The following is a 12,452-nucleotide window of genomic DNA, read 5'->3' on the forward strand; positions in this document are numbered from 1 at the left end:
GGAAGGTGGGGCGCAGTGAGGTGGGTGGCTCAATGCAGGAGCACTCCCTACTGGCCCGTCACATGCCCTAACCACTGACCTTTGCCACCCAAAGTGCCTTCCCTTGCCCCCAGAAGTTCTCCTTTCAGCAAGAGGTTTTGTCATCTCAGAACCAGAAAAATACCAAATTATATTCTAAAAAAGGAAACATCCACAGCATTCATTAATTTTATTTTTTTTAAATATTTTGTCTGGATTTACATGATTGTATAGTGTACATAGAGGTGATTGCACAACAGCTTAAAATGAAGCCTTACTCTTGTATATCATGGGGTTGAGTATAGGTTTGTGGGGGGCTGTGGGTGTGTGGGTATCTGGGGTGTGGGTGGGTATGCGGTTTGTGGGGGTCTGTGTATGGGGGGAGGGAGGCTGGGGTGTGAGAGGAGGTGTGGGTGTGAGGATTTGCATGTATGGTAGTGCAACAGGGGTGTGGGTGCATGTGTATGGTAGGGTATGAGTGTGGCACACCCTATGAACACACACACACACACACTGCCCCTGCCTGCACACATACACACACTCTGCCCCGTCTGCACATGTGCACATGTGTGATCGCACACACACACACACATACATGTACTGGCAGGGCCCCAAGTTCCCTGGTTCAGCAATGCAGCCGAGAGCCACGTGGTGCCTGAGCAGATCTGGGGCCAGGAAGAGTATGAAGTGGCTGGGGGTGGGGCAGGGCTGGGCTGATCAGTCCTGCTGAGGGCTTCCCCTGGGTCATACTGCCCCTGTCTCCTGTCAGCTTTGACAGGATAGGCAACCAGTAACAAATAAATATTAATTTACTAATTTTTGTAGGGGCCCCATGGGCCAGATAGAACATCTTGGTGGACCAGAGCCTGCAGACCATATTTTGCCCACCCCTGTAATAGATTATGTAACCCTTCTGCTGAGAACCTGTCAGCAGCAACAAGGGCTGCGTTCAATTTCAGGGATACCAAATACATTTTACCATGGCTCGAGCCCCCACCCAGTCTACCTGGAAAACACTTAAATGGATTACTAGGGTGTCCAATAAAACCAACAACCCTGTTCTCACCAACAGTGTAAACACAAATGCCAGATTTATTACAAAGCATTAAAAAAAGCAAAAGTGATCACTAACTATAATTTTAAAAGGCTACAAACTATAAAACAAAGTCTATAGGTGGCACTCCCCATGGTGTTGGAGGGGGTCTTTACCTATGCATAGGCAGTTTGGAACTTGGGAATCCCCAAAGGGTAGTTCTGGGGGCCTGCACACCTATACCTGCCCTTCAGCAGAGGGCTGGAAAGGGGGGGCCCACACCAGAAAGTCCTATGAGCTCCTCCATGGATCCACTGCAGCGCAGGAAGCTGCTAGAAAGTGTAGGTCCTTCTGCATTGCAAAGGGCTCCTAGTTGCTCCCTGCAAACTGTAGGGCTGATCCTCACTTCTGCATGGTGGATATGAGAGATGAACTGCAGTTTTCATCAGCAACTTGCACCCCAAAGTTTGTAGTTCTAATCTGAGCTCTCCTGGGGCAGGAAACTGCAAGGGAACTCAAGAGAAAAAACAGCCAAATAGAAAAAGAGCTGGACCACAGCCAGCACCAACCACGCTGCTTTGGTCAGGACACAGAGCCACAAAAGCAACATGTGCCAGGCCCAAAATCTGCCTGGCCCAGACATACAGCAAACAAACGTACAACAGCACTCAGCAATACAGCTTTGCTGAAACAAAACCACTGTAAAATAATAAAAGAGGGACTTCAGGCCTGTCCTACATCTGGGCCTGAATATACAACAAAACAGTGTCAGGCCTGCTTGGCTGTGGCCAGGACATAGTCTCAGCTACACTGCTAGGCTGAGACCAAACAGCTATGAAACACCAAAAGGGGCAGGGGGGGAGACCTATTTTGGCTTGGGCCTGAACTAGAACTACCACCCAACCACAACACTTGGTGGGGCATAAACTGCAAAAGGGACCAAAAAAAGGAGACCCAGGCCTATTTCACTGGGCTTAGACTGGGCATCAAAAATCCACAGACCAGGTGGCCCTGACCCTTAAATAGCTTTTGTGTCCTCACCACTTGGTCCCAACCAGGAGCAAGGATTATTTGAACACTGGTAATGCAGACCAATCAATTCAAAGGTGGTCAGCCCTCCAGAATTTGGCCAGAGTCACTTAACTAGTTTTACAGGTTCTGCTGAGGAATCTTAAGATAATGGTCTGAGGGAGGAGGGGAGGTGGTCCTCTCCGGTCCAAGAGGAGGGAAAATATACAGCACAAACAAAATGCACAGCAAAATAAAACAAGAACACACTTGACCACACACAACCCCAAATGTGTGGAGGTGTTACAATTATATCATGTTTAATATAAATACACCTTTTTGTATCCTATAAACTACACCATGTGCTAAACCAGATCTATCAAGTATAAAGTCACTAAAAAAACTTGATGCAACCTTAAGCTGATTTCTTCTGACCTGTCTTTCTTGCTCCTTATAAACTCTTTTTGCCTCCAACATTTTCTCCCCTGCTCTTTTGCATTGCTGACTCTTCTGTTATCCAAACTCTGATCAACTGAATGCAAGCAAATGGTCTACTGTTAACACCACTAAGCAGACTAGGGCCTACTACAGTCTACAGAAACTTCATGTTTCTTACTTTTGCTCTGAAGAAGCTTGGATAAATCTTTACATGAACAGGCTGAGTTCAACCCCTCCCAGGAACCTTCATGACTTTTCTCTTAATCCACTCAGGCCCTCATCTCTGCAAGGTAAATGTCCCCTGCAGGATTGGATCAGGTACATGGCAAGAGGATTAAGTGAGGAAACAAAATCTTTGATTAGATCTTGGAAGGAGCTGACAATTGCTGATAAAATAATTTGAGTTAGCAACTCAGCTCATTTCACTAGAGACAGTCAGAGAGCCCTCTTCACGGGTACCCAGATGGGCACACAGTCCCCAGGGCCTGGGGCTCAGCCTGATGCCTAATGAAGTAGTGGGACTCAAAGGGGTAGGACTGGACTTTTTGTTCTGAGGAATATGCTGCTTACTGACAGTGTATTCTCCTGGCTTGTGTAGGGACAGAAATCTATTTAATGGCAGTAACTGGGCTTGCTCAACACCTGAACTTTCCATTAAGGGCCTCAGTCTCCATTAGTGCCTTATGCTGAGCAAGAAACTCCAATGGCAACAGGTGTGAGACAACTGCGGGTATAAAGAAAGAGTGATACCTTTCCTGACCTTCATTCCTATTTCTGACTCTCAGACAACATACATGTTTCATGCTACCCTGGGACCTGCAACTCCTGTTTGTTTCTAGTGAGTACATGGCCAGTGTTGGTGGGCATTGGAGGCAATGTGAGGTGGGCATAATCTTTGGGAACATTTACATGGCTGAACAATGAGGTATTGCTCTCCTGAATTGTGGAAAAACTACAAGGCAAATATATTAGCAGAGACCAACCAAGCGCAGTGCCAGAACACAGCAAGGAACAAAGTCACTTTGAATCGGTAGCAGAAAAAATAAACACCATGGTTCACGTTTAGTCTGGAGGAACATTCATAGTTACAGCTGTTAAGGCCAGGAGGGATTACTGGATCATCTAATTTACAGTCCTGCATACCTGACAACAGAGAATGCCACGCAGCTACTGCTGCATCCAGCCTTAGGAGTTTTAGAAAGAAATTTGTCTCCACACACACCCTTTTCTTTGAAGCAGTGATTCTCAGCCAAGGTGCCACAGCATCCTTGGGGGCCATGAGATTCTTTTAAGACTGCCATGAGGTGCCATGCAATATTGGCACTGCTAGGTATGCAAAATCTACACAATTCAGATAAACCCAGAGATTTCAAATAGGAATCCATAGTATTAAAAATATTCTCACCTATTGTGGTCTTTCTGAGCTCTTTGCAAAAGAGTTGCTCTATTATTTTTCCATAGTCAAAAAGGAGCAAAAGCTCAGACCTGGCATATTCAAAAGGGTGCTTTGACTTTAAAAAGATTCAGAAACACTCCCCTGAGCATTTTATCTCCATGCATTCTCAATCTATCTATCTCTAGGATTTTTTGATAGATATCAAATTTACTTGAGTGCCTTTAAAACTGGATAATGTTACTAAATATTTTTCTGGAGCTACTATTAAAAGTGTTTGGGACCAGATTCAGATACCAATGGCAGCAAGACAGACCTAGGGCCTTGTTACACATTGCACTTTGAGCTGCTCAAATGTTGATTTGTGTAAGTGCTAGCTCAATTCTGGAGCAGCCACACCTTTAAGACTAAAAACCTTTTCAGACTGTCCCCAACTTGCACAGCTGTGACTTGCCAGTAGAGGGCTGGTAAGCAGGGTCCTGACTAAGAGCTACAGCTGTGAGCTTCCACTACAGGGCTGGTAAGCCAGGACAGGCTTCTATCCCCACTCTAGGTGAGGAAGCATGAGAAACTAATTGGGTGCGGGGTGCAAAACCTGAAGCTGTAAGGTTAAGAGTTAAATGGGATGGGAGTGGGTAAAGAAATGAGAAGTGGAAAGGAAATGGGGGAAGGGTGGTGAAATGAAGGATGTCAGCCACTGAAGGATAAAATAAAAAGGGAGAAAAAAATAAAAAGAAATAAAGAGGAAGTAAATGAATGAAGGTTCCATGTTTTTAATAAATTGGAATTTGGGATTGGCGTGTGGAGGGGTGCTGGTCATGCTTCCTGGGGTGGTTGGAAGGTGGAAGTCATGAATACTGCTTGCCCCCAGCGGCTGGTGGGGCATGGCAAGCTCCAGCAGGCATTGGTGGCACTGTCAGCAGCAGGAGTGTGGTGGCGGTAAGCATGGAGGAGGGTGGCATATGCAGGGGGTGGGGTGACGACCACCCACAGATGCTGCCGGCAGTGTTGGTGGTGGCCAGCGGTAATCCAGGACCGCCCGCAGACGCCGCTGGCAGTGTAAGCAGTGGGGGGAGAGGGGAGGGTGAGCAGCGACCGCCCACAGGTGCCACCGGCAGTGTCAGTGGCACCTTTTCGTAGGGGGTGCACCCCCATGCACCCCCTATGCGCTGCCAATGGTGGGAGTGGTGAGGGAAGGCAATTTTGAGAGAGCTACTGCCCCGTCCTCTAAAGGGAGCCACAGCCCAAGGGGACTCAATCTGGCCCCTGCCTTGTTTCCCCTCCCTCCCCCCTCTTGGTCCCTCTAGACTCCATGCCTGGATCCAACCATGCTCTGTGACCTGGCTAGATGGCATGTGCCTTGCAGTCTGTTTGCAAGGGGTTCCACACTGGGGGTGGAAAGGTCACACCCTTGGGGTGGGAGGGAGAGTTGGCTTGGTGCCAGAACCACCCCCTGAGCACTGGAGTTCAGGGGGTAGAAAGTTTGTCCACACAGAACAGGAGGGTGGGAGAGGGGACAGGGCATCTGGTGATGCTGGAGGACTGCAGCTTGAGTGGTTCATCTGCGAGGAGTGGCCACACATTAATGGAACACAAGCTGGGTAACATGGATCAGAGGTAAACCTGGAGTGATGTAATGTTAAGCAGCCTAAAGTGTGTTTACAACTAATTTCAGGTATTAATGTGTAGACAATCCAAGGGTTGAGAGCTACAGGAGCTACCTAACATTAATATGTAACAAGGCAAAATCATTGCAAGGCAGTGAAAAGCAAATTGTACTCTCACAGAGCTAAGGATAAAGTGAAAGTCACTCGGTACCACCAACACAATGGCATTAGAGCCAGATTCTAATTTACTATATATTCTGGGGTATACCTAGACAAAATATATTTACTTGAATAACTGACTTCAGCTTTATCCAACAGTAGTAAAATCTGAATCTGCAGGTTTTCAATAGCTTGGTGTAATTAGAGCAGTGGTTCTCAAACTTTTTAGATGCAAGGCATCCCTTGCTAGACTCAAGGCACACCGTATTAGACTCAAGGCACCCTTGGAAAATGCTCTCTTTTAGCTATCACTTGCTTCTTGCCTACAGAAAAATAATAGAGCAGTTCTTCTCAGAAAGACAACAGCAGGTCAGAATGCCTTTGACTCTCCAGGTTCCTATTTGAAATATCTGCATTTATCTTGTGAATTATGTGCAGGTGTTCACACCTAACAATATTATTATTGCAGAGCACCTCATGGCACACTTAAAAGGATCTCACAGCATCCCAAGGTACTGCCTGTTTGATAAACACTAAACTAGGAGTGCACTGCTGCTCAGCCCCACTCTGTGGAGCCCCCATGCATAAAAATCTGTTCTTCGCAATACTTATCACAGATCCTACAGTCCACACACCTGACTTCAACCTGCCATGCCATCAGTGGGCCTTGCTGAATAGGTTCCAGACAGGACAAGCTCTGTGTGCAGTCAGCCTCCAAAACTGGGATCTTTGCAACAATCCAGACTGTAGTTGTGGCAAAACACACACCATGTCATGTATTTTCAATGACTGCCCATTAATTAAGTTCAGTGGTGGACTACAAGAACTGCACATGACCACCAAGGGCACTATATCACAGGGCTCAACAATTATACACATGTTGAATGACTTCACAATCACTGGGTGAGTCTACACAACAGCTACATCACTATAGCTACAAGCTAAGGCGATGTAGCTCACCGCTACAGCAACAAAGCATCAGCGAGCATGAACCACGGCACTGATGCTACTCTTAATGTGACACTGGTGCAGTTACTCTTAACAGCAGTTACTGTGCAGTCATTTAGTACTTGCTAAAGTTGCTATACTTTCATAAAGTACTTGCTGTAAATGTAACAACTTTTAATGTAACACAGTAACAGCTGCACAGTTGGGCACCTATGTAGATGCACTCATTATGTAGACTATCTCAGAGTAGAAACACCTTGGATCCTCCTGGTCATGATAATAATATCCTGCTTTTCCCATAGCTGTTTGTTGCTTCAGAAGAGTTGATAACAGATGAGTTACATTTATTCTTTATTTTACACCTGGCATAAGACCTCCCACTTTCACCCATTTCATTATGTGAAGCATTTGCCCTTCCCTGTAACCTGTTGCAGAGAATGGATTTCTGACATGTCTTTACTTGAGTTATAATGCATTGGGTGTTAGAAGGTAAAAGCTTGCATTAGGTAAGCAATTCAAGGTTCTTTTGGGTAAATATGATATATCTTTTAGTAGACCAACTGTATAGCTGGAAAAATTGTTCTTTGCAGCCTTTCAGGTACAGGCCCCCTTCCTCAGGTATAGGGAGATTCTGCTGGTCTTTGTCTTCTCTCTAGGGTCTGAATAGTAACTTAGGCCAATATGCAAAATGGAGGTTTGTGAAAATGCAAATGTGCGGCAGGAAAGATCAGAGGGGATAGGAGTTAATTAGGTGTGAGACAGTTTGGTGTGGGGTGGGAAACAAAAGGGGGATGTTGACAGGTGATATAATGCAGCTGGGAAAATATAGAGAGAGGCATTCTTTATGCCTTGACATTTTCCTCAGTTATCTTAGTAGAGCTCTTTAAATCTCCACACATGATTTATCTGATGAATTTGACCTTTTTCGCCTCCCCCAAATCAGGCTGCAAGTAAGAGGCTTCATTTTTAGATCAGCTTGATAGAGGCATAAATAATACATTACTGCCATTCTACACTGGATAAATGAATAATTTGCTTAACTGTAGAACACAAAACCGGTTCCAACTTGTTGCCTATTGTTTATGTTGTAGCATATATTGGCTACTGGCACATCAGTTAAGGGTGTGAACTGCTTAAGGGCAAAGCATCTTTCAGACCCACTGTCTACTTTGCAATCCAACTATAACTAACTGCATAGAAATGGCAACGGGGAAAAAGCTATCCAAAAGCTGCTATTAGAAGCTTTGAGAATTATGGAAATGAGTCGTATTTGAGTCTGCTACTACCACAGCACTGGAAATGCTATAAAGCAATGATTCCCAATCTGGATGCCACCACACCTTGGGGTGCACCCAGATCCATTTCAGCATGTCCTGAGGTATAAAGATAAAAGTACATTCTTAGGGTCTTACCTGCTTTGTTCCTCTCCTGTTCACACTGCCTGGCCCCTCTGCAAGGAGGTAAGCATTGCAATAAATAGATTAGTTTTTGAAATAGGGCTCTTTTCAGTTCACAAAAGGTATGGAGGGGTGCCTTGAGTCTAAAAAGACTGAGAACCACTGGTCTTAAGAAATGCTAGATAGGTACACAGTGGGTGCGTCTACACGTGCATTTATACTGGCTTAAATTTACTGTGCAGTAAGTGGGAATAGGCTAGCATCTGCACATGCAGGTGTTAAAGTGCATTAACACTGTGTATGGACTGACTTGGGACTAAAGTTAGTCCCAAGTCAGTCCACACACACACAGTGTTACTGTGCAGTAAGGCATCTACATGTGTGTTACTGCGCAGTAACTAATCGGGCGTAAATTTGATATCTCGAGTCAGCATAAGTAGCCATATTTACTATGCAGTGTGGGCGTTCACGTGTAGACACATGCCTGTACTGCACAATAATATCAGTTACTGAGCAGTAAATGCACACACGTAGTGATCATCAGGGCTTCAGTATCAGCAGTGCCTAAACTTACCAGTTCCCATTCTCTCCAAGATATCCAACAGTGGCCTCAGAACTATAAGAAGCCTTAAACATGAGGGGAGGCAGTGTGAACAGAGACAGTTTGTGGGGCGGATACTCATATCACTACATTAACAGCACTATGCATTTAATGATCACTGTTTCCATTAAGTATGAATAAATGCATATTCCAGGTATGTTCATAGCTTTTCGTCAGTCCTGAATCTATGCACTTAAATAGGGTACACTATGAATATTTGTTCACCTAGTTCACTAGATAAGTTATATAAGGATTTTTGCTGCGTTTTTGGTTGTAGCCGTGTTGGTCTAGGGACATAGGTAGGCAAGGTTCTTTGAGTAGGTGTGATATCTTTTATTAGACCAACTGAGCCGTTGGAAAAAAGTTCTAGGCAAGCTTTTGGGCGCAGAGACTCCCTACACTTGAAGAAGGGTGACTGCACCCAAAAGCTTACCTAGAACTTTTTTCTAGTTACTCAGTTGGCCTAATAAAAGATATCACACATCTACTCAAAGAACCTTGCCTACAAGGATTTTTTGCCCTTACGTCCAATTTTGTATAAAAGAGAGAGTTTCACATTGCAAATTTATTCCTGAAGGATCTAAAAAAATAACGGCTAACACTTACTTACAGAAGAACTCTAAAAAGTTATCAAACTCTTAGTTTATTGATATCCCTCTTTCCAGCTTATACCCCAAGTACATGTCGAAAAATTTGAAAGTGTGTATTTTCATTGGAATGTGCCATGGAAAATATGAGCAATTTGGTGAAAAATTTACAATCATTTTTTTCAGTCCAAAACAAAAGCTTTATATATATCTAGATATAGATATAGATAACGAAAATCTGCTCTGAAGCACCATGGGGGATTTAGGTTCACCTTGGAGCCTGACCTGCAGAGAAGAATGAGGACACGAGAAATAAATGACAACTCCCAGAAGGCACCACCATAGAAATTCCAAACAATTATTTTTTTATTTCTGATGTTTGTCTCCTTCAATTAAAAGTTAAAGTATTTAACTGTGAGAGAGCAAATGCTTTCTGCAAAACAAAATTCCTTTTCTCCATTGAGAAGCAAATATCAGTGGAAATATCTGACCAGCCCTAACTCCAAAACGTTCATACTTGATGCCAGAGCCAGCCTTAGGGGTGGGTGATGTGGGTAACCTCCTACAGTTCCATGGTCAGGGGGGCACCACACACACGCACAGACATGTGAGCAGCCCACACTCACAGCGGTGCTCTCCCATGGCCCTACCCCACCCCACCCTGCCCCAGGTAATCCCTTCCCCAGGCAAAAGGAGCAATGCCCAGCCCAGCTTTCACCCTCCCTCTAACCGCTCTCAGGAGGAGCTGGGCTGGGCATGTGCAGGCAGGGTGATGCCTGCTCCAGTCTTCCTGCCTTGCTCTCACTTGCAGCAGCACCACTGATCTGGAGGGAGTGGATACCAAAATACAAGTTTGCCCAGGGCATCATTTTCCCTAAGGCTGGCTCTGCTTGGTGCCAGCTGTTGGAGACTTGGTCCCCAACAGCGTGGGTATAGTGCTGTTCCCATGCCACTCAGCTGCAGGGTGGGTGCCAGAGCCTGGTAGTATGCTCATATCAGGGTCACAGGGACCAGATACTGGAGACAGTCCAGAAACCCCAAGTTCTGGGCCTCTCCTACCAGCCAGAGTTTCAGATGAGTTCAGTTCCCTCCAACTGCATTCTTGTCTGTCACATAGGTTGGCATCTGTTCCCATTAAGAGTTTGTATACTCCTTTCTGCAGGTGAAGAACCAAGCAGGCCATGGGGAAGCTCAACAAGACAATAGTGACTGAGTTCATCTTGGTTGGACTTTCCCATCATCCCCAGGCACAGGTTGCTTTCTTTGCGATTCTCTTGGTGATCTACCTGCTCACCCTGCTGGGGAACAGCGTAATCACAGTGGTCATCTGGACTGATTCAAAGCTCCACAACCCCATGTACTTCTTTCTCAGCAATCTCTCCTTCCTAGATATCTGCTACACGTCCACCTCTGCACCCCAGGCATTGGTGAACTGCTTTATAAAGCGACCCACCATTTCCTTCATTAACTGCTTTTCCCAGATGTGTATCTCACTCTACCTGGGTGTGACGGAGTGCTTCCTGCTGGCTGTCATGGCCTACGACCGCTTTGTGGCCATCTGTAATCCCCTGCACTACCCCCTCATAATGAATGGGAGGGTATGCATCCAGTTGGCAGTTGGTGTGTGGGCCAGTTCCTTCTTCCTAACAGTGATCCCCGCCCTTACAATGCCAGCTGAATTTTGTGGGCCCAATGTCATCAATCACTTCACCTGTGAGGTCCAGGCTGTGCTGAAGCTGGCCTGCTCTGACACCCATCTCAATGGCATCATGATGTTTGCTAGTGGGGTCCTGACACTTCTCATACCCTTTGCCTTCATCATGGTGACATACATCCGTATTGGCATGGCTGTGCTGCGCATCCGCTCAGCCCAGGGAAGAAGCAAAGCTATTTCCACCTGCAGCTCTCACCTAACCGTGGTCAGTATATTCTACGGTACAGCCATGGTCATGTATGTTCGCCCACAGACCAAGTCTGTCTCTGAACAGGACAAACTGTTTTCTGTCTTCTATGGGGTGGTGACACCCATGCTGAACCCTCTAATCTACAGCTTGAGGAACAAGGATGTGAAGGGAGCCCTGAAGAGGGTGGCTGGCAAGAAAATGCTCACTTAACACTGATGAAATTGCCTGAATGTGAACCTGAGAAATGTTCCTGAAAAGAAAATGACAAGAGCCTTGCTTTGCTTAAGGACCTCTTCATAACAGGTGTCTCACTACACTGCATGGTAGTGATTCTTCAGCAAGCAGACTTTGGGCCTCCCTGCAGGAGGCAGCAGAACGGAAGTGGGTTTTATTCCAGTCCCTGAGCTTGGTCTCCATTCATTTTCTTTGTAGCTCAGACTCTGTCCCACAGAAACAACCTAAAGTCCATGTCACAGGCCCTGAATGTCTGCTGCTGTAGAGATAGTCCAAAAAGTGATGTGCCCAGAATCACAGCACGTGGACCATAAGAAACTGAAGACTGGGCATCAGGTTTTGGTGTTCCTTTCCCAGTAGGGCCCTACACAAGAGCCTGGGCACTGCTGACATTGCACTTCAGTGATTTGAATGGCAAATGGGGAAAAGCAGTTGTTCCAGGGGCTGCTGGTAGCTCCCTCTGTACAGGGGCAAGATTCTGGTGTGAGAAAAATGACATGTAAAATTCCAGACAGACTGCATCTTGTTTGGCACAAGTCAAGCACTGACTGGTCATAAGGTGGGAATTGCAGTAGGAGGTAAATTATCCTATGACCTTTTTTACCAGAGGGATTCTTGAACACTTCCTCTGAGGTACCTCTGAGTCAACAATCTGAACAAGCCAGACTCAAGCCAGAACTAAGGTCTGCATGCCAAATCAGTTATGGAGCCATTGGATCCAGCAAGTGGAGGCAGGTGAAATGATGGAGGAGTTTTACCATAGAAGGCTTTGCCCATGCTGTGGCCTGGTGCATGGTAGCTTTGCTCGCTCACCACAACTGTGCAGTGAGGAGAAGAGGCAGCTCTCAAGTCCTAGCACTGGCCCACTTCTGTCCTAAGCTGGGTCTTGCCAGCCCACTTCCAGAAAATCTTGCTAACTGATGCCCTATGCTATGGATCTGAAATGTGAGGAATCATCCCGTTGACCTACATGCAAAAGCTGGGGCCTTCTGTCCTAAGCCCCTCAAGAACAAGATGAGTGTTGGGAAAGCTTCAAAATCCACTCAGAGCAGTGACTGGCCCTACACTGTCCGCAGCCAAAATTGCTTGGGTGAAGTGGCCAATGGACCCACTACTTCCTGTGGG

General features: G+C 45.9%; 1 protein-coding gene across 1 annotated transcript; it reads left to right on the plus strand.

The window, feature by feature from the left end:
- The first annotated feature begins 10,357 nt into the window (after positions 1–10,357).
- Positions 10,358–11,329, plus strand: LOC109316808 (olfactory receptor 13H1-like). The gene has a single exon (XM_019545156.1). The coding sequence runs from the start codon at positions 10,371–10,373 to the stop codon at positions 11,301–11,303; it is 933 nt and encodes a 310-aa protein (XP_019400701.1). The 5' UTR covers positions 10,358–10,370; the 3' UTR covers positions 11,304–11,329.
- Positions 11,330–12,452: the final 1,123 nt, after the last annotated feature.

This window comes from Crocodylus porosus, unplaced genomic scaffold (assembly GCF_001723895.1).
Source record: "Crocodylus porosus isolate Cpor-Errol unplaced genomic scaffold, CroPor_comp1, whole genome shotgun sequence".
Classification (NCBI taxonomy): Eukaryota; Metazoa; Chordata; order Crocodylia; family Crocodylidae; genus Crocodylus; species Crocodylus porosus.

What these genes read in the sequence shown, in the direction of transcription:
- LOC109316808 (XM_019545156.1), top strand. Translation starts at nt 10,371, where the DNA reads ATGGGGAAGCTCAACAAGACAATAGTGACTGAGTTCATCTTGGTTGGA.